Below are 22,550 nucleotides of genomic sequence, written 5' to 3' on the forward strand. Positions count from 1 at the left end.
GGGCTGGATCCACTGCAAATAGGATGAGACTGTAGGGTGGTGAAGAGAGCATTGTTACTCTGCAGTTCTGTGACCAGCAGCATGTGTGGCATGGGGCAATGGCTGTGGAGGGGAGACCATGCTCAGCTTATCTCCTCCTGCTTCCCTGCAGGGCAGCTGGCTTCGAGACCCAACAGTTGGACGTGGTAACAAAGGTTGAAAGGGATGAAGGTCAAAGACCTTGTTTTGGCTTGCATTTAAACCCTGCGTTAGAGTTATATCCTGGATGTCTTAAACACTTGTATAATGTTGTTTTTTTTCCTCTTGTCTGTAAAATCTGGACCGAAATGTTGCCACTGATTCTATTGCTTGGAGGGTGTGTTTTCCTAGGCATGACTGGTCAAAATGGGTTTTCTGTACTGCATGCGGAGCAGCAGGCACCTTTCAATTCACTGGTTTTCATTACTGTTTCTCTGTACCATGTCTGACACTTCCCTTATTCTGGGAGTTTGTGTCTTGCAAAGAACTTACCAAATCCCTTTTTAGCACTGCTTACGCATCTAAAAATGTGGCATGGATTTGCAGCATGGAAGAGGTGGTGGCGTTGCAGACATGATGGGATGACTGAAAATGGGAGCAGACCTGGTGACTTGCTCTGGAATTGCTATTTCTTGATATTTCAGTCTGTGCGGGGAATATTGCTTCTTATAACAAAAGCTCTCTGCACTTAGCCCACAGTAATATAAGCATGCAGATAAAATTTGAGTTATTCACAACATAAGAATGTTTATTTGATAGGAGTAATTTGATTAATTGGATAACTGAGGTCACGTTCTGTTGTGCAAAATTGGACATGACTAAAACCAGTTTCTGTTCCCAAGACTTTCTCTCTCCTTTTTGCTGTTGTGCTTTATTTTGCATAAATGCCATTCTCTTTCCATGCTGCACTTAACCTGCTGTGATCTGTTCTTCATAAACAACAGGCTCTATTGGGTAATCTGCACACTTTCTTTTTCTGCCTAGTGCCATTGGGCTTGTTGCCATGGGCTGAGGGAGACTTGCATTCTTCATAGTTTTCCCCCAAGCAGTTTTTTAGAAAAGGTTGTTGAGGTTTTAAATGGGATCCGTTTCAGACAGCTTAATATGAACATGAATAATGTTAACCCTGCTTTGGGAGTGTAGTCTTGTGGGGCTTTTTGTGGTGTCTTATTTGCCACCACTTTCCACTGTCTTGCTGTGGTTTCTTTTCCTTGCAAGTCTGTGTACAAGTGGCTGAGAGCAAGTCTCCTTGGAGAGTTTCTTTGAGTTTGGGGCTCTCAAAACTGCAGCTGCTGGTGCACTTATGATGCAACTGAGATTTCTCATGAAGCAAGTGCATCAGTGAAACCTGTCGTCTTATTATGGGATCAGTGACTGGGCTGACTTTGTCAGAGCAGTTTTCCATTATCAGATAGCTTCCAGAGCACTCCTGCATCTGGTAATACAAGTCTGTTTGGAAAGAGTGATCTATATTGTGGTCCAGAGCAATAGTTTCATTCTGTGCTACGCTAATACATGTACAAAGTACTGCTTTCTCCTAAGTCTCACAATCAGACCTCCCTCTAAAGAGGTGGGGAACCCTCTCTTTCAGCCTTCAAAGTCACCTTATGATTCAAGTCTGTTCCTCTGCATTGGCTAGTGCAGCATAGTGCTGGGCAGAATTACAAACTCATTCCTAATGCAGCATGGTGCTGTGAGGCACTGTGTAGACATGTCCTGCATTCCCTGGATGCTGCCTATTATTCCATTATTCAGTGCTCATACTCTAGCAATACTAAGCTCTCAAGGACTTAACCTCTCCTTTCGGAAGGCAAAAACACAGTCTGCCTTGCTAGATTAAAGAAACTCTTCATAAAGAATCTGGGCTTTAATTAGTAGGTGACTTTTTTTTTTTTTTTTTAATTAAAAGACTTCCCCTCTGTGAGACACTGTAGCTGAAGCTCTCTGTGAATACTGATCTGCAGATTTGTCTGCTGCTTGCGCACTTGCCTTCTTCCTGCAGGTCTCATTGTGTTTCTCATGCATGTGTATATGGAGCTAAAGATAACCCCTGGATGGGTAAGGAGGGAGCAACTTTAGTTATGTATGGCATTTCTTCAAAGAAGTACCAGTCAAGACAGCAGAAGAATAGATTCTTAAAGCAGGAGTGGACATCCTTATGAAAAGCAGCAATGTCAGATCATTCTTAACTTTAAAGAGGCACATTCTGTGTCAGAAGCAGAAAGCCTCTCTTGGGCATCTACCTCCTGAGCTAAAAATGGTATCTGTGCCAGAGTGTGTGCTGAGAATGCCCTTGACCATTGCTAAGATGCTTTTGCCACAAATCACTTCTTTCCCTGGTTATATGAATAGTGAAATTCCTGCAGAGCAAGCATTTATTGAATGGTGCATAGGCTTGAGGGAGGTGGATGCTGCATAAAGCAGCCTGGTGGGAATATTAGTCTGCACAACATAATTTGGGAAGAATTAAATGTGAGCAGGGAACAAAGAAAGTGACAAGAATTATTTAAGTGGTTGCAGTTCCAAAGAAGCTCAAACTTAAGATGCAGACTGATTCATAGCTCCCTAAAATTGTCTGTAAAGGCAAGGCAGGCATCTGAGAACAGTCAGCTGACTCTTAATCTAGCAGAAAGTGTGACAAGAGCCAGGGTATAAGCAGTAGAGCAAGACATTTAAACCTAAGCAGAGGCATCACCACTTAAGAATTAGGATAAATAGCTATCAGGCCAGTATGCTGATTGTACACCAGTAACTTGGGTTCAGAGGACTTTCTAGATGAGCCTCAATGGCTCAAACAAAGGAAAAGCTTGATTAAAAATTGCTTGTGTGGCACTCTGGCTTCTGTTCTCTGGGTCACACCAGGTGATCTACTGGCTTGGAACAATTTATTTAGCTGTTTTTACAGTGTTTACAAGGAGAACCTAGGCACCGCCAGGGTTTGGAGCCTTGGCTCACACTGTGAGCACGGGCAGTAACTCTGCTGCCTGCCCTTCTCAGCAGTGCCATTCAAAAACTAGATGTGCTTATTCTCCTCACATAGAAGTATTGCTTTTAATGCAGAATGAGTTTTTCATCCCTTCTCCTCTCTGCCCCCCATTATGGAAGGAGCCAGGGAATCTTTGTCTGATCTGTGATGGGAAAGGAATCTGTTACCAAACTCTATCTGAACAGCAGTGAAAGGCTAGTCTGAACTTTGCTGTTCCTGTGCTCAGTCCAGTGCTTGTCCAAGGTGCTCTCAAGCTTCTTACAGCAAACAACTTCTTTCTATAGCTCTGCAGAGACTGGTTTCAGCCATCAGAGAATTACTGCTTTGCTCTTGTTCTCTCCTTTATACAAGTGCATGCCATTTCTCTCTCATTTCCAGTTTACCCTTTGGAAACAACCCTTTGTCAAATGACTGTAAAGGGATGCTGCTGCTGCTTGTTGAAAAGCTTTGAACTGCTTGGGCATCTGATTCTGTCATTGTCAGTGAGATACCGAAGAAACACAAACAGGGGCTTCTTTTTTTCCCTTCAGGAAATTAAGAGGCAGAGTTGTCTGCCAGTGACTACACTTTTAATGTTTTTGTATTGTAACAAACTTTATGAGAGCAGGTGTTTATTCATATGGCCAGTGGTGAGGATGGTGGCTGCCGTTTGATTTCCCACATTGCCACAGCAGGAGGGAACAGAGGAACTGCTGCTACACTCTTAATTTGGGCAATGGTGACAGAACAATTTTTGTCGGGTTTGTCCCTTGTGCTTTTCATCCTTCAGCTGAGGCACAGTTGAGGTGGTACATCTCTCACCTCTGAGAAATGCAACAGTGTCCTTGGGCTTGATCAGAGATGTGGGTGCTTGCAGGGCTTAAAACTGTACCTTGTTTTGTTTTTTTAAAGTGTAGATGTTAATTGAGAATCTGTTGGAAGACCTCAAATGATTTGCAGTTTTTGTCTCTGGCCATTATGGAACTTAAATCTGTCCAACATCTGAGAATTTTATGTTCATATGAGATGTCAAATTCTGTCTGTCATGTGCCTTTCCAGTGGTAATGAGCATTCTGTAGCTGCAGCTTGGTTAGCAATCAAGTTTGTTGTATATAAAACTGATAATGTATTTTCTCTGACATAATGCTTAGCTTTAGAGGACCAAGAGCCAAAAAAAGTCAAACACTTTTTCTAACACATATTTTGGTAGGGCCCAAATAACCTCAATAACTGAAGATCAGATCTGTGCAGTAAACAGGTGTCACTTTCACACATTTACTCATCTGATTATAACAGTATTTAAAAATCTTGCTACTATGGGAGTAGGGTTATGATGAAGTTGAATTTCAGGTAGAAGATTTAAAGAGGATTTAGAAACAAAAATTAAAACCTAAGATAATTGGAAACTCATTGGAGAAATTTAAAGTAAAAAATGTGAATTTTCAAGATTCCTTACTATAGGTGCTCTGGAATAGTTGACACTTTACAGGATTTGTGGCTGCACACAGTGTTTAGAAATTATACTGGATCAGCTATTGCTTTACGTATTTTCAATGCCTTATGAGTACAATGTAGCTGTTTGTTTATTTATTTATTTTATATACATATATATATTTCTTTCCCCCACCCCAGCCTTTAAGCTGCAAACTTTAGGTTGTAGGCCACTGTTGTTCTGACACCTGGTCATGTATCATGGTGAAACATAGCATCTCTCAGCATGAAGACATTCAGGAATGCCAACTGCAGTGACTTTTGAGGTTTCTGAAGTGTCTGTTCTTCACAGGTAGTTGTCTGACCTTTAGGATAAGGACTGAGATTTAATTGCTGCTGTTATCCATAGCAGGGAAGTCCTTTGGTACTGTAGTAGAACATGTGGTTGTTGTGAAAGTCCTGTCAATCTGAGATTTTTCTTTTTTTTTTTTTTTTTAAGGTGGCAAGGGAAAGAAAGGGTCATGGGATACCAGTCCAAGGAAGATCAGCATTCATTAGCTTAGTTATTTACAAAATTACTTTCCTTCTATGGATGTAATTTGCTTGACTTGCGTAAATGAGTGTATGTAATTGGTAGCCCTCCATTAAGATGAGTTGCATAACGTGCTCTTAGTTAATGCACCTATCCTAAATTGAAGTCAATACATTTTTTTAACTCCTCTGCCATGTACTTTATTTTCTGAAGGCTTGGTTGAAGGTCTATGAAGTCACTAAGACTTGAATTTTTTAGATGCTGGGTACACTGGATTTTTTTCTGTAATGTAACATGAAATAGACTTGCCCTATGAATTCAAGACCCTGTGTTGGAATGTGGCTTCTTCTCTGGTTAATATTTTTACACTTAATGTTCAGATGTAAAAACAGCTTCTTGTGCTGTTGGGAATGCAATCATGTGCTTGTGATCCCCAAGATAAACACTAAACACAGAAACCCAAGCAGTTCCATCACACTCACTTTGAATGTGCGGTTGTTCAGATGGAGCAATAAGAGATGTTTTGCAGCTTGATTATTGTTAATTATGTTCATAGTGCTTTTGAGTAATTTGCAATCAGTTTTGTGATATATTGAGGGAATAAAAATGAAAGTATACACATAGCAGCAACAGTGACTTTAGTAACATGGGCACATGAAGTTATTCTTGATTTTTGGCTGCTAAAAGTGAATTTTCTAGAGGCAAAACGATTGATTTGCACTTCAGTAAAATGCAAGATAAACACACAGTACCATGTTATAATTGCTCTTAGATCATGTTTCATGTGATACTCAAAGCCTTTTAAAAAGACTGTCTCTGAACAAACTCTGCTCCCTTAGGGAATCAAAGGTAGCTGTCAGCCAGGGGGAATGATTGGTTTAGCTCCAAAGGATCCCTAATAAAGGAGCAGCACAAACATCTCATCACTCTTCTGTGGGGAGAGGACTGGAATGGGAAATTGGCTTCAGTGAACTTGTTTGGAGAAAAAGAATGGGCAGAATTCAATTTACAAGTAAAATAGAAAGGTAGTTTCTGAAGTGGTCTCATTTTGTGGTGCTTTTTTCAAAAATGTATTGGAGGAGCAATCTCTAGCTTATACTAACACAGGCATTTCTATACCGTTTCATGATGCTGACAGAAGATACAGAGAAGGGAGAGTTACTGAATGCCTTCTTTGTCTCTGTCTACACTGCCAGAGGCTGTCCTGAGGAGCCCTGTACCCCTGAGGCCCCAGAGGAAGTCAGGACAATGGAGGAGTTTGCCTTGGTTGATGAGGACTGGGTTAGGGAGCAATTGAGCAATCTGGACATCCATAAATTCATGAGGCCAGATGGGATGCACTCGCGGGTGCGGAGGGAACTGGCTGAAGTCATTGCCAGGCCACTCTTCATCATCTTTGATAAGTTGTGGGAAACGAGAAAGGTGCCTGAGGACTACAGGAAAGCAAATGTCAGTTGAGTCTTCAAAAAGGACAAGGGGTAGGACCTGGGTAACTATAGACCAGTCAGCCTCACCTCCATCCCTGGAAAGGTGATGGAACAACATATCCTTGGTGCCATCTCAAGGAATATCAGGGATAAGAGGGTCATTAGGGGCAGTCAGTATGGCTTCACCACGGGGAAGTCATGCTTAACCAGCCTCAGACTTTTAAGATGACATAAGCAGGTGGCTAGATGATGGCAAAGCGGGGATGTGGTCTACCTTGATTTCAGTAAAGCATTTGACACAGCCTCCCACAGCATCCTCACAGCTAAACTGAGGAACTGTGGTCTGGATGATCAGGTAGTGAGGTGGACTGGGAACTGGCTGAAGGAAAGAAGACAGAGTTGTAGTCAATGGGGCAGAGTCCAGTTGGAGGCCTTTATCTGGTGGAGTGCCTCAAGGGTCAGTACTGGACCAGTACTATTCAATATATTCATCAATTACTTGGATGAGGGACTAAAGTGCACTGTCAGCAAGTTTGCTGATGACACCAAGCTGGGAGAAGTGGTTGACACGCCAGAAGGCTGTGCTGCCATCCAGCAGGACCTGGGCAGGCTGGAGAGTTGGGGGGCGGAAATTTAATTAAATATAACAAGGGCAAGTGTAGAGTCTTGCGTCTGGGCAGGAACAACCCCAGGTTCCACTATAAGTTGGGGAACAACCTATTAGAGAGCAGTGTAGGGGAAAGGGACCTGGGGGTCCTGGTGGACAGCAGGATGACCATGAGCCAGCACTGTGCTCTTGTGGCCAGGAAGGCCAATGGCATCCTGGAGTGTATAAGAAGGGGGGTGGTTAGTAGGTCGAGAGAGGTTCTCCTTCTCCTCTACTCTGCCCTGGTGAGACCACATCTGGAATATTGTGTCCATTTCTGGGCCCCGCAGTTCAAGAAGGACAGGGAACTGCTGGAGAGAGTCCAGTGCAGAGCCATGAAGATGATGGAGTGGAGCCTCTCCCTTATGAGGAAAGGCTGAGGGAGCTGAGTCTCTTTAGCTTGGAGAAGAGGAGACTGAGGGGTGACCTCATTGATGTTTATAAATATGTAAAGGGTGAGTGTCACAAGGATGGAGCCAGGCTCTTTGTGGTGACAACAAATGATAGGACAAGGGGCAATGGGTACAAACTGGAACACAAGAGGTTCTACTTAAATATGAGAAGAAACTTCTTCACAGTGAGGGTGACAGAACACTGGAACAGGCTGCCCAGGGAGGCTGTGGAGTCTCCTTCTCTGGAGGCATTCAAAACCTGCCCGAACACATTCCTGTGTAACCTCATCTAGGTGTTCCTGCTCCAGCAGGGGGATTGGACTAGATGATCTTTCGAGGTCCCTTCCAATCCCTAACATTCTGTGATGCTGTAAATACTGATGTGCACACTCAGCCACAACTGAAAGTGTGTTTGCTAGAAAGGATTTTGGAACCTGTTAGTATTTACACAGATGTCTGTATGATGATCATTTACTTTTATCTCAAGGGAAGTCAAAGGCATCCTGAATTTCATCCACATGCTGACCACTCAGTGAAAGCTGAGGCCAAGACTGTAATAAGTTTTATTAAACTAGATTAAACTATAGTGCCACTGAACTAGTATCTGCTTAGATATTACTAAGACCAGTCTGCTAGATTGGGATTTATCTATTCTGACTTCTGTTAGAGATCCACATCTGAACTAGTTGTTCTGGTGTCCTGCTGTCATGAAGGAAGGAACTGGGCAACTCCAGATGTTTAGTTCAGAAGTAGAGCTTTACAGTCAAGCAAGATGAATCTTATGCTGCGTACCTTTTGGCTCATTAGAGCCTTCATAAATGTTCTTCAGTACTTGTCAATACATGAAAAGCAAGAATGCTGGACCTTGTTCCTACTGCCTAGGTTGACGTAGTAACAGGAGAGAGTTTAAATCTGTCTGCAGAAGGTTTGTTAACATAACAAATCTATGTTGCGTTTTCCCATCCGTGTTTACTGAACAAAATGCTCTTGAAATGCCCACAGATGCTGTTTTCAGGCAGCAGCTGTGGAACTGGGCCAGAGTGGTGTTTCCACATCTCACCTGGGATGCAGTGGGACAAACATTTAATGGTAAACAGTAAATGGCATTTAGCAGAGGGTGGAATGAACTAAGACACAACTGCTGCATCCCCAGTATAAAGGGTTCTCAACTGACTATTGTAACTTCATTTGCCTCCTGAATTGCAGCAAAAGGAGTTGGAGTAGGAGAAATAACCTTTCTTTAGGGCAGGAGGTGATGGGAGAAAGAAAAGATAATAATATCAAAGATACTATTTTTTGTGACCTCACTCCAAAGCATGTGTTTGTGATGTGTCTGGGTTGGGACTTCCACTAAGGTGCTGGATTGTAATAAAAGTGGTGGGTGGTAGCGTGAGAAATGAAATGCCGGCTCTTTGTTTTATCAAACAGGTGCAGTGCCATACCTACACTGGATACTGCTGGTGTGTGACACCTGATGGCAAACCTATTAGCGGCTCTTCTGTACAGAACAAAACTCCTGTATGTTCAGGTACTGTGGGAGTGGTTTCAACAAATACTTATTTGATAACCAAAGGGGTCTGGGGGAGATTGTCCTGTTTAGAGTGCTTAATCTTTTCAGGTGACTTCACCAGTTTACCTGATTTAACACCACAGTTGTGCTTGTGTCTCCCTGTGTGCTTGCTGGCATTTGGAAGCTGTGTGGGCACCTGAACTGTGGCATGTCCACCCTGCAGTTGGGGTACAGAAGCTCCTGCAAGGCTCACTGTGGAAAAGAAGTATCAACCTGTGGTAGTCAAGGCAGGAGTTGCACTGTTGCTTTGTACACCAGAGATTTCTTTAACAGATGGGCTAACATTTTTCCATGAGCTGTATTTTAAAGAAGTGGTTCTTGGGCTGTATTGAGTGGGCCATCGGGTCATTTTGCTTGCAGAGTGACTGCAATTAAAAGTTTGATAAGATGGTTCTGTGAGAAACTGGTAGTTGTTCACTACTTAATCCCAAATCTGGGGTCTTGTTGTTACAATGAATTTGGGTCTTCTGATAATGTTGCTCAGCCCCAGGATCCCCATGTTTTTGTCATGGGGCTGGACAACACTGGGCTTGCACCACGGCTCACAAGAGGGAAGTCCAGAGCCAGGCTGTTACTCGTGGGTTTATTAAGTGATGTGCTTCTGGGATCTCAGCCTTACACTTCTTTGCCACCCTATGGTCTACTGGGCCCAAATCCATCATTTTCTCTATTTAAAACAGAGTTATGTTTGCTTTTCCTCCCCACCATTCAATGTGGCAGCAGCCCATGGCTCAAATGGGATGAGGTTGGGCTCTAGATTTTCATATGGCCCTGTAGTGTGTTTGAGCATGACAGCAATCACCTTTTTGGATTTTTTTTTTTGATCTTTCTCACCTTTTTTAGTGTCCTCTTGGCTGTAGTGTATTTTGTGGTAATAAGAAAACATAGTGACTTGCATGAGGGTTTGAGTTGAATGGGATAGTTATCTGGGGACCATTGTGACTTAAGGGGATGCTTGATGTTTCACAGGGACACACACAAAAAGATTAATGTCCTGGTTTTGTGTAAGGTGAAATGCTACAGTAATTTGGCTTAAGCCTTAGAAATACTACTTTCTCCCACCATTCCCAATATATGGTTTTGGTAGGGCATGTTTTAGAGTTTTGTTGATCTATTCATTTAGTCTTGAGATGTTTATAAAATTGTGTTACCAGGAAAGTAAAGTAATGATGTATTGTAGGAGACATAGGTGTTAGGCCTATGATGAATAATACTGGATATGCACTTCCAACTTGTAATTCAGCACTAGATCTGTGATGAACTGATCTGCAAGTGAAAGTGCCTGGGCAACAGAGTTTATGTTTAGAGTTTGTCTTGACCAGACTCTCAGGCCTGTCAGAGCTGCTTTCTTTGGGAGCTGACTTTTGATCCATGTTTCCTGAATGAACGGTAATAACTAATCACTGGAATTGTTCAGTAATGATGCATGGAAGAATCAGTTTCCTGTGAGTAAAGCTATTCCAAAAAGCAAAACAACAACAAAACCAAAAATGCTTGTCATAATTTTTTATACAGTTTGGTAATGGATTTGTTCTAAAAGCTTCTGTTATCATTTCAAGTTTTAGTGAAAAACTGTGTGATGAAGCACTAAAGCAAACTGCAGAAACAAGTGTAGAATCATATATACTATGTGAAGATCTAAGTTATATTAAAAAGCTCAAGATGTGTTCTATTCATGTACACGCTGGATCTTATTAAATGTCCTGTCTCAAACAGATGGAGATGTTCAGGGGTTGGTTGAAATCTATTTTCTGCAAATTGTCCCACTTAATCCCTTTCTTCTAGAATACTGCCCCTTGCATTCTCTGCACACTCTCCCCACCTGGTTTTGATTTGTTTTTCCTGACATTTGCAAATGAAATAAGTGACTCTTATTGATCTTTCCTCCTTGACCTTGGATTTATTCCAGGTTTCTTACTAGCACAGTGCTGTGTTGAGCTCTTTCAAATCACTCGATCCAGCTGTTAAAGATTTCTTGTTTACCCTCATCCTATTTTGACATCTTAACACATAAAACTGCCTTATGCTATTCCAGTTGGCCGAAGCCACAGGCTCTCTGAATTCTAAACTGAGCTGTTTACAATCAAAGCAGACACTTTGTGGGTTGAGATATTGACTGTATTAATGTGACATTACATGTTCTGTGTGGTCATGCAGCATCTAAATAGATGTTTGGTGTTTTTTTTGTCTTTTTCCTCCCTTTTAGGTTCTGTAACTGATAAACCATCAAGCCAGGGTAATTCAGGAAGGAAAGGTGAGTGGAGTCCTATGCTTCAGCAACTTATTTTGTAGTAGCAGCTGCCCAGCCAAGCCCCATGAGAACTTAGAACCTGCGTTCCAAATCAGCTGGGTATGCAGGAGATTTACGTACCTTTAGACCTCCCTCTTCAGTAGGAGGAATAAGATGACGATCTGTCTGTGCACCACCCCGTGGAGTAGAAAATGGTGCTTTCTGCTCTGTGCTCGTCAGCTGAGATGTAGTGCATGAAAGCAGAGCTTCCCAGAGGGGTGGCTGGCACAGAATAACCTCTGCTCGTTCACCCTGAAGTTTTCTACTGTTTCTCAGTAAAATCCCCAAAGATTAGGAAGACTATTGGTGTGACTGGCACACTGGGAGTGGGGGGTGACATGACAATGTCACGGTTGTGGCTTTATATGCTTTGAAAGGTGGGGTTCCTAACAGAGCAGAAAACCCTCTGGCCAGCTGGAACAGTGCTAGATTAAACTCTAGCTGTGCTTGGAAACTTCACTCTTTTGTGCATTAGGCATTAGTACTCCTTTACACTCCTTTCTTCAGTCCTTGGCTTTCCTGTGCAAGGCACTAGATGTGGTGGTGTTTTCCTTCTACTTTGTGGATTTGTAGCCCTTCTCTGTGTCCTCTGTTTTGCATTCATTGAAAGAGTCTTGGGAGGGGTGACTGCTGAAGTATACATTAATGAGCAGTCAAGTTTGTCTTTAAGCCTTCTCCACACCGTGATATTCAACACTTCACCCTTTTATCCCTCATTTAGAGTAAACTTTTGAGTTTGTCTCCTTACTACAAGAAAACAGTGCTGAATGCATCCTCACTCTGGCTGGTGAGGGTGAAGGCCGTTTCCTGGGAGAAGTTCCTGTTTTGATACCTGAAGCAGGTTTTTTACTGCTGACACACTAAACCAGTTATTCCTGACACTTCAAAATGCAGGAAAACGCCTTCCTTTATGCTCATGCTGTAATTTGAAGCACATCTTCCATGCTCAGACTGTCAGTCAAGTCCTGAAAACACTTAATAGGTTGCTATGTTTGAAGCAGTGATGCACTTTGGGCATATCTGCTTTACAGTCTTAGTGGTAGCTTAGGAAAAGTTACAGAGAAGAAAGATGCAAGGAAAACTACTTGGTTAAGACTGAGTGCTGAAGTCTGCTTCTTATTTTAGATAAGGATATGTCTCTATAAACCTGTAATTATGTGTTAATGTATAATTGGCACCTGCATGTGTTATCATTTTGTTAATGCAATCATTGTTAGTCTAGCCTGAAGCACAAGCAAATCAAGTAGCTCTTGAAATGTGCGTTGTTTTTTGAGTGGGGGTTGTTTGTGGGCTTCCTACCTGAGTAGTCCTGATCTGTTCTTCTAGAATTAGAAGCAGCTGACATGGGATTTCGTAAGAAACAGAAGCAAAAGAGGAAAACATCTGAGCTTGTTTTTCCTACTTCACTGCCTTTATTAACCTTTAATGCCATTTACAATGGTTAATAATATAAAAATTTTAGTATAAATTGATTCTCCTTAGTGCTGCCTGTGGCGTCCTGTTTCAAGAATGGTACACTTGGTCTTGTGGCTGCAGAAACATCGTATGCAGTAGCTGTCAAGAAAAGGAAAATGTTTCTCTTTGGGCCTGCAGGCTTCAAGCAATCATGTAAACTTTTTGTCTTGTGTAATTTTGAATCTGTTCCTATCTGTTGGAAACCCTTGCACAAACCACTTTGTCCTTTCTTCATCATGTTAAAAAAGTACTTGTGAGCAATTATTGATCAGGTCTTTTAAAATCAAGAGGGCTTTTAGAAGCTGAAATAATTTGGTTTAAAATGTGATGGACTTAACTTTTTTCAGCTAGTGATGAATGCCTAATCTAAAAATGAATTTGGCTTTCTTATCGGTGCTTTTTCTTAAGTTACTTTGATTCAAAAACTCCAGTATCAGGTCCTGTTGTAAGGAAGTTGGAGCTGAGAACAGCCTGGCTTCCTTGAAACAAAGTGGTGGTTGGAGGTCTGGCTTCTCTGAAGACAGGTGGCTAGGCAGCTTGCACAGAACCCTCCATTCTAGCTGAGTGTGCACACTTTCTGCAAAGATTGCCCTTTGCAAGAAGACAAAACAGGCAGGGTGAGGAGGGGTCTAGCAGGAACTTTGTCAGTGTTGGCTTTTCTCTTGTAGAGGCATGTCTTGGAAACTCTGGACGTGACTTTGGGCAACTGCCATCTGACTTGGGAGCTTTTGGACTTTTCCCACTGCACAGCAGACTCCTCTCCCCATCCCTGGATGAGGGTCTCTGAGTCAAAAAGCATTATCTGGCACAGAATAGACGCTCTCAGGAGGAAAAGGAAGAGCTAAAGCTCCCCAAAGTGATTTCTTTTGTCCCATTCATACAGGAATGTAAAATATGGAGCTAATAAACTTTGTGCGATGCTGGTGCCTTTCTAGACTTCAGGGCAAACTAGCTTTTTGAATGGAGACTGTTCTGCCTTAGAAACAGTGCAAATTGGTAGGCTTAAGCTGTTGGGTAGTAAATGGAGACTTTACTAGCATACTAGCTCTCATTTAGAAGAGACTATAATGTTGGAAGGAGAAAAAGGCTGATTACCAGTAATAACTCTTTCTCCAAATGTTTTGACCTCTTTCCCATCCTGTTTAGCCCTAATTTCTAGGAGTCAATAGGTACGCTGGAGTCACCAGAGGATGCAAGGTAACACGCAGTTCCACTCACAGGTGCTCTCACTACTGATAAAAAGAACATGGAATGGCTTTATGGTCATGTGGCTTGGCATGTAGTTCCAGAAGTGGCTCTGTGAGTCTTTCTGCAGAGAACAGGCAAGAGTGCTGGCAAGAAATCCTTTTTATTTTTAAATCCCATGCTCTGATTATCCATGTTTACATTGCTGCTATTGCTGTATGATGCAATGCCAGTTACTCATACAATTTACCCTGTAAGGTAATTTAAATCAAATTAAATTGGCACCAAGCTTAAAGCGCTAGAATAGCACATACTGATTTGTTCTGTGTCTAGGAAGTGTTCTGTTGCTGGAAGGCTGAGCAGACCTGGGCCCTGGGAGACAGCGACATGATTGTGTGAGGTGGAATGGAAACCCAGGTTCTCTAGGACACGCTCAGTGTGTGGACTTTGCAGCTCAGACATTTACCACTGTTCTTTCTATGCTGAATTCAGCCTGCAAGTGAAGCCCAAGTTTCCAGGACCTTAGTCAAGGAATGCTGTTATTCTTGGATGGGATTAGGATATGCAGAACATGCAGATTTTTGTTGCTGTCTGTTCCTTATTCTGCTTGTTCCTTGTACTATCCTTTCTCGTAAGGAACTTCTTGGACTAATTTACTCCAGTTGCTGCTCAGCTTGAAAGGCCTGAGAGACTTGGAAGATGCACGCTGTCCCCTAGAGGGCTGGATCTTCCCCCTCTCTCCCACTGAGAGGTTGTTAATGTTTTAAGAAGCAGTGAAAGGCATCCTTGGAGCCAACGTGACTGGATTTCTTCCCTGTCTAAAGAATGCAGAATGTTCCTTTCCAGCCAAAGTGAAATTGTGCCACATGTTTGAAACAAAACAAGCAAACACAAAACAAAACTTTATTTTCTTTATCTGTGGAATGCTGGGGCTTTAGGAGCTCAAAGCTACAGATTTGGCATATTATGGCTATTAGGGGTGTTTTTTGCAGTCACCAAGCAGGTCTGAAAAAGTTGACTGTTCAGAAGACAAGGGATGTAAAAAGCAGCTGTGTAATTGCTTATCTCCAGAAAGTCACTTGGTCTGCCTTCTTAAAATGGGAAACTGAGTGAATTACAAGAGGGGAGATTGGAAATGAGTCAAGAGGAACACAAAAAGAGAAAAAATAATGTTTACATTGAAGTGGAGATACTAGTTTGTTAGTGATTGTGAATTGTTCTGGACACTGTGTAAGAGGTGTTGGTACCATTTTTAAATCAACTGAGTGAAGGAAATGAGAAAGGAGGCCTGTTTCTGTAATGTGGGATTAAAAGATGATGCAAGTACAGGGTAAGTATGGGCTGGATAAACTCTATGTCAGTCGTGAAGAGTCTTGAGTGGTATGAACTCCCTTTTTCTTTCATAAAGTCTGTTGCAGGGCATAGAGCTCCAGGCCTGTTTTGACTAGCTTTATTTCCCTAATGCAGAAGCTGGCAACAGCATCTACAGTTCTCTGAGCCTGGGGCAGGTACAGTGATGTTGGTGGAATGTAAGCTCTGATGGCCCCACAGAAGGCAAAGCCTGAGTTGAGCTTGTTTTACACTCACTATCTTGCATGTAGACATAACTCTTGTATGGAGTTGTGAAAAACTTTGCCCAGTGAGTTTGTAGCCTACAAGAAAACACTGAAGCAAACTGAGGAACCTAAGATGAAGAACTTAAAATTCCTGTCAATTAAACTTTTAGAACTGGTTTCCTTTTTGTGGGTTTAACTGCAAGACATGGGCTTAAAGGCAGGCTTCATTACAGGGACATCCTCCACTGCAGCTGGGGGCAAGCTGGCCCATTCTGTGGCTCCCTTCCTGCTGGCTTCTAAGAGTCTTACCTCTAGAAAATGTTAATGGCCTAGTTGTGCAGCCAGTAGACTGAGCAATTTGAATCAGTAATGAGCCATTAGTCTGAGTCAGTAATTAGACTGAGCAGTAAAGGGTGAACACTCTCCTCAGGCAAAGCCAAGTGGAGTACAGCTTAAGCAGGTTTAAATAAATGGAACCCTTTGTATATGGAGACCTGGGAGCTTTGTCTGCTGGTGGTAAGAAGTCAGGTGCAGCTGGCACTAATTCACCTGCTCACAGGGAGTGGAGCACACTGCCTTCCACAGTGGTTAGTACATCGCAGACAGATAATATCTTGACAAAAACATCAAGTTGAAATGTGACCAAAACCTGAGACTGGGACTTTGGTCCTTAACTGCTCTAGTTCTTTCTGGATTCAACCAGGTACTGACCAAATCTGAAACAGAGCTGTACTATCACGCAAACCAGGCTTCAAGTGCCCAATTATTCCTGCCTCTCCAACTTCATATATACTGAGAAAATGCTTTATGTTGTCTTAAGAGCTTGTGGATAATACAAGACAGAGAAATATTATATTGACCTTCATTGGTAAGGTGAAAGACATGAAAGTTTACTGGGGCAGTGATGGTTCTAGCTGATGAACACCATCTTATGATGAATTTCTTGCAGAACACAGGTATTAAGTCTGCAGTGCTACCCAAACAATTCTTCTGTGTCCCTCATGCTTCTTATTTATTTTAAAATAAATGATATGCTAGTTTGTGAGTCTAGATGAAGGAGAATTTTCATGCAAAATTGGGGCTGACGTGTTTCTGTCAGGTCTTTTCTGGGTAAAATATACACATGTACACAAAGTGCGTGCATACAATTTGATGCTTATGGACAGAGCTGCATGTGTAGTGTAGCTGTGTGGAAAGTCAGACAGTGCTATGCGTGCATAATAAGTCTGCTTCCTGAAAGCAGCAGATTTGCTGTGCATCTGCTACATGAACACTCCAAGTCCTCTGGATGTGCAAAAGCTTGATTTGTCCTACCATGCACTGATGGTGACAGTTTCTCAGTCTACACTGATAAAACTTAACAAGGCGGGTGGGAAATTATCTCTAAGAGAAACGTGACAGTGTGCTGCTTTTCATGAAGCTGGGATTAAAAACTCAGGTGACTGGTTGAGATGAGTGCAGTAAAAGCACTGTCCTGCAAAGGCCTGATTGGGCTGTGAATAAAAAATTCTGTAGATGGAATTTGTAGCACATAAGAGTTTGGTTAGTTCATATTTATATTCTAGACAAACTAAGTGATGGGTTTGAAGTGTGCTTATCTATTGTAAAAGTAGTTCTGTAAAATAATACCAATACTTTAATCAGCAGGTTTGCCAGTTTGCAGGTACTCAGAATTCTCTCCGGTTCCTATCACTGTCCATATACTGTATGTAATCTGCAAAATTGTTTATTAAGTTCCAGTTAAATGTAATTGTAGAAAGCAAGTGAATTTCACAGGTATGGCAGATTGTAGTTGGACAGTATTACAGATTTTATAAGACAGAGATAGAACTCAGCTTTAATTGAGGGTTGTGACTGATTTTTGTGAGAACAGAAGAAGGTAATTTTACAATACTGAGTATACTGGATCACTTTTCTAGAGTAGAACAATCTAAGAAACACTTAGATACATTTCATAAATCAAACAGATTTTTTTAAACTATTAAGATCCAGAAGAAATATTCAACCTCAAATTTGCTACATAAACAGTAGAATTAAACCAATCCTTTTGGGTCCCCACGTCACTGATTTGTCTGAAATTGTTTAGTTTTCATCGAGACTTTTTTCAGTGGGCCTCAGAACATATGTATCAAATTTGAAGCTGAAGAAAGTTCCATTGGCAAGTTTAAGCAGAAAGCAAATTCTGTTTTAAAGTATATTTTGTTTAATATAATGCAAGAATTCTGCTTTTATCTATAAAGCAACAGTTCTAATCAGTAGGTTAGTCTATATAATATGACTTAATAAAATTGTAGTTTACAAGTGTTATTATAGCAATCTACAGACTACTCATGTCTGTAATGTCTTAAGAACAGCTGTAAAGCTTTTTAAATGATTAAGTCATGACATCGAGCAGCCTGGTGAGTAGATCTAATAAGCAGACTAACAATTGATTAAGCAACATCTGTTAAGGTATTATTAACTGTTTATGTGCTATACACGGATTTCTGGTGTCTGACCAATTACAGCTTGCAGAGAAATGGAATAGTTTTGGGGACTGTGGGTTGTTTTTGTCATTTAAATACTTTGTAGCTATGTGGCCTCAGCACCTTTTCTTTTTTTTAAAGAGTTGTTAACAAAATTCTTCCCATGCTCTTTGAGTGTCTGGTTCAGCATGCCAAGATGTTACGCTATTATGCTATGTATTTCTCTAGATCCTTTAAAACAGCATTGTTATAACTTTGAAATTAATAGTCCTAGACTTCCTGTCTTCGGTAGCTGTTTCTTAAAAATAAACCTGAGGATAAATTGGAGAAATTGCTGCGTTTGCAGATAAGTGTAGCTAGAAGTTGTTTTCTTGTATCAGCCTAGCATGACCCTATTTTGTTTGAGTATTTACATCGTGCAGAGGGATCTAGACATCTAAACTTTAGTGGTGGTGTTTTTTCAAGTCAGAGTAATGCAATGAGAAATGTAGTTTGTTGTGGGTGCAGGGACTCAGTTGAGTGGCTGGAAGTACTTTTCTTTTGACTTCTTTGCCTGTCGAGGTTTCTCTGTAAGGGAGATAAACTATGAAGTTTTGATGGGAAAGCGTGGATGCATGCAGAGCATGTGTGCTTGTAAATAAGACAGAGGGAAGCTGGAGAGGCAACCACAATGTTTGTTCAAGTTATCGAAATCACACCTATGGGAATTAAAGCTTCTTTAGGACAAATAGCTGGAATAATAGTTTCCCTCCATGAGCTCATCTGGGGTTTTGTTTATGTTGACAGCAAGGGAGATGTATTGCAAAATGCTTTGATAACGGCTAGCGATGAGAGAAGGCTTCCTGACAGACTGAATTTCTCAGAGTTGTGTCCATGTCTTTTATTACACATAACTGTGCTCAGTTTGGTGCTCAGATTCTGATGAGACCTTTAGGTGTTGCAGCAAAACAATTCTCAAGTGTGAAGACTTGACAGGTTTCATCTTGATTGTTCAGCTGCTCACAAATATACCTTTAAATGATGATGTTTAAGATCAGTTGTCTTGGGCTGATTTTGAACAGTCAATCTGTAGATGTCTGGCAGTCTGTAACTTTGAGGAATAACCTTCCTCCTCTTTAAAAAAATATTTTAATTTTGAGGATGTGTCAGTTGTACTCTAACTGTGTACATTTTTGAGACTTCCTTCATTCTGTACATACAGATTTACTTCTGAAGCATGTTAGATCCTTTGGAGGTCCTCCCAGCACTACTCAGTTACTTTGTGTATCTGCTTCCCTCCATTCTTCCACATCCCTTCCCTCGTATAGAAAAACTATTCCTTTAACTTCATAATCAAATACAAAAACTCCTTTAGACTAAATTCAGATCCTGAGGTGAGCTAACCAGGGCAATAGAACTAGAGAGCAGAGTTGTGCATACTCACTAAAGCTCTGAACCTCCACTTTTAATGATCCTGGGGAGGGATGGGTGGGAACCTGTAGAAACAAGCAGTGAAAAAAATACAGTTAGTTTTTTTTGCCTTTCTCTCATTTGCACACATGTGATACAGGCATAGCAGCAAGGTATCCATTCTCTTCGCCTGCGAGGAAATGAAAAGGCGTATTGTAAGCCCAAAACTAGTCTGGTTGTCAGCAAGGAATTAGTCCTCTAAAGGAGAATGGGAGAGGGGCTGGTGAGAGAAGAGGCTTGGCAGGAGGAGGGGGGGGATGGAAGGTGGAACGTACGCTTTTGAGATAGGCTAGAGATGGAAGGAGAGTTATGCTTCTTCAGCACGCAGGTGTCAGGAGAAAGGAAGGGAGCTAGTGTTTTTCTATGTGGGCATGTGTCTGGGGGAGCAGGATCAAAAATTTAGGCTATTTACTTAATCCCTTGGAACGGCTTTTTTCTCTTCTGTTTTCTTTTTGTGTTTAACAGACTGCTTTACTGGGGACACGTGTGGTAATTAACACATGCAGCTGTAGGGCTTCAGCCATATGTCTGAATTTCAAATGGCCATTGATCTGGGAAATTTGCTGCCATCTCCACCCCCCACTTATAGGCTGTATTCCTTGAAGATGTAGGGGAATTTATAGAGCGTTTACCTCGAAGAGACCAGAGCTGGAAGGAGAGGAGTGAAAGGGAATGCGTGTGATGTTGGGGAGAGAGGGAAGCGAGACTGCGAGATTGCAATCACACCCTTCATGCCCCTTGCCCCAGGCCACCATATATTTCAGGTAGCTACTAAAGCATTCCCAGAGCTTGGGATCTGATCATTGCTCTTATGAAGCTTGCATAACAATTATTACTTTTTTTCCTCGTTCAGCAAAGCAGTCTAATAGCCAAAACACTATGTCCTTGTCTGCTTTTTCAGACATGTGTTGCCCTTCTCACAGCTGCAGGTATCTGGCCTCTTATGCAGCCTAGAACTGGCAAAGTAGAGTTGGTTGTAGGCTCTGAGCAACATTTCAGGAGAGGCAGTCAAGGAGGTGGTGTGTGTGTTGAGGTGGAACAGAAAATACTTCACATCAAAGCAGAGACTCCTGTGAGAAGATGTGGTATGTTGTAGGTAGAATCAAACCAGAGAAGCTAAACGGAACAGTCATATGGTGGTTGTTGCTTTTGCCATCTGTGATCAGGCAGCTGTTGACAGTGTTATAGAGCTTTCTGCAAACTTCTCTCCAAGTTTGGGGCAATGTCAAGTGCTAAAATCTTGCTATGAGATATGGTGTCTTATGTGAAATATTTCTTTGTGTGGAAATTTCTTTGCTCCCTGTTGTATTTCAGATGTCACTCAAGGCAATAAGCCAAATGGAAGATGGATCGCAATTAAGATACTGCGGTTTAAAATCTTGCAGTATGTATCTCACTTCTAGTGCTTATAGAGTGAGATAAAAATATGTTCTACCAAGTAGGAAGTGATGAAAACTATACCTCTCTTCCTCCTTTTCCCTTCCTTCAATCTATTTTTAAACTTTCTCAATGCTGGCTGTTGCTGATTCCTTGATCTCATCACTCACTCCACAGTGTAACACTGACACTTTGGAGGTGTTTCCATTATGAAAAAGAACTCCAACAAACATTCCTAATAGTGTGTGGTGCAACTCTTGCTGAAGGGGGACTGTGATTTACCGACCTCTTATAATATTGCTGCTCTGTTTTCCTGTGTTCTGTCTTCTCCACTTGTCCTGCGAAGCTTAGTGCTGGGACTGTCTGTGGCAGCTGTGTACCATGGTGCCTCTTCTGAGTCACCTCCCTTTTCTGCCTTTTACTATGGACAGTGCTCCTTCTTGGGACAAGATGGCCCAGCATCCTCTCTGTGGATTGGCATCACCTTTTCCAAATAATTTGGTTGTAGCCTATATTGATATGCACTTGGATACAACTTTTCTTACATAGATGCAAGGCCTAATTGTTCTTTATTCACTGTTTATTACAGCTGTTTTATTTCCTTTCAATTGTTTATCTCCCTGAAGAATAAGGATATTCCTATTCTTCTTCTCCATTAGCTCGATTCTTTTCTCTAGAGAAAAAGGGAAGTGCTGGATTTACAACCATATAATTGCTAGGTTGTGTTTACCGCAACAAGGCTTTTTTATGCCAGTTGACCCATGAAGGTGTCTGCTGGTCAAAATGAGCCTTGGAGACTTAGTTTTGAAACTGAGTACCATCCCCACAGCCAGCTGCTGTCGTCCATTAGGAAATGTCATGATTCTTCAGCAGGCATGAGGCAGTCATGATTTTTGGTAATAGGTATTTTTTAATGCTGTGTACTATGGCCAGTCCCAAAAGTCATGCAGTCCCCTTGTTGCTTTTAGCTATCCCTCCATTTCTCCTGGAGTATGTGTATCAGTAGGGGATGACATTAGACTTTTGAAGGACAACGAAGTATGCAGCTGAACGAAAAATATCCATTACTTCCATAGGGAGCCTCTTTCTGCAGATTCTATGAGATTTTAGGTTTGAAGGGATTCTGATAGCTTTCTTGTGTGTCATTGTAGCTGAGCTTTTTAAGCCACTGAAATTGCTGCTGGTACACGAGGACAATAGCCACGCTTAGTGCTGGTTGCAGGTTCTTGTCTTTAGCTGTGTATAATATTGCTTTAAGCTGAGAAACCTTGGTCTGCTGTGACAGGCAAGCTGTGATCCTGTCTGAAAACTTAACCAGATGACACAAGCAGAGCCAGAAACTGAGCTGGGACTCTGAGCTTTGTTCCACTTTGCTTTCTCAATAAGTAGTTGAACTAGCGTTTTTTAAACATGCTCATGTCACTGGCAAGGATGGGCTTGCAGCTTGTGTACTGCAAAATGCCATGTTCTGAAATGATCTGCTGTGAAATAAACAGGTTTGCATGTGAATGTATGGCGTTCATGTGTAGCATTTCTAGACAAGCTGTACAAGCAAGGCCAATGGACTCTAGGCCAAAGAGAGCTTTTAGTGTTGTTCCAGCTGCTGCCTAGCTGATTTCATGAAGTATATGAAAAATACAAGGGGGGATGAATTCTGACACAGTGGGATTTGGAATTTACTTGTTTTTCAATATGAAAGTATTGCACAGTTTATACAGCTATTAAGAAATTACTTTTTTATTATCTCAGCAGGGGGGCAAGAGCAGCAACAGGATAGAAAAGATGCAGCAAT

The 22,550-nt window shown here is 41.7% G+C and overlaps 1 protein-coding gene across 1 annotated transcript in view; it reads left to right on the forward strand.

Annotated features, from left to right (window-relative positions):
- SMOC1 (SPARC related modular calcium binding 1) overlaps nt 1-22,550 on the forward strand; it is a gene marked incomplete at both ends in the record, with an annotated part of 119,192 nt that overhangs the window by 51,207 nt on the left and 45,435 nt on the right. Inside the window, 2 exons of the mRNA XM_080345252.1 lie at nt 8,840-8,939; nt 11,188-11,235. Coding sequence (XP_080201378.1) covers nt 8,840-8,939; nt 11,188-11,235 — 148 coding nt within the window. The remainder of the gene's footprint in view (nt 1-8,839; nt 8,940-11,187; nt 11,236-22,550) is intronic.

Source organism: Nesoenas mayeri, assembly GCF_963082525.1.
Source record: "Nesoenas mayeri genome assembly, chromosome: 5".
Taxonomy (NCBI): domain Eukaryota; kingdom Metazoa; phylum Chordata; class Aves; order Columbiformes; family Columbidae; genus Nesoenas; species Nesoenas mayeri.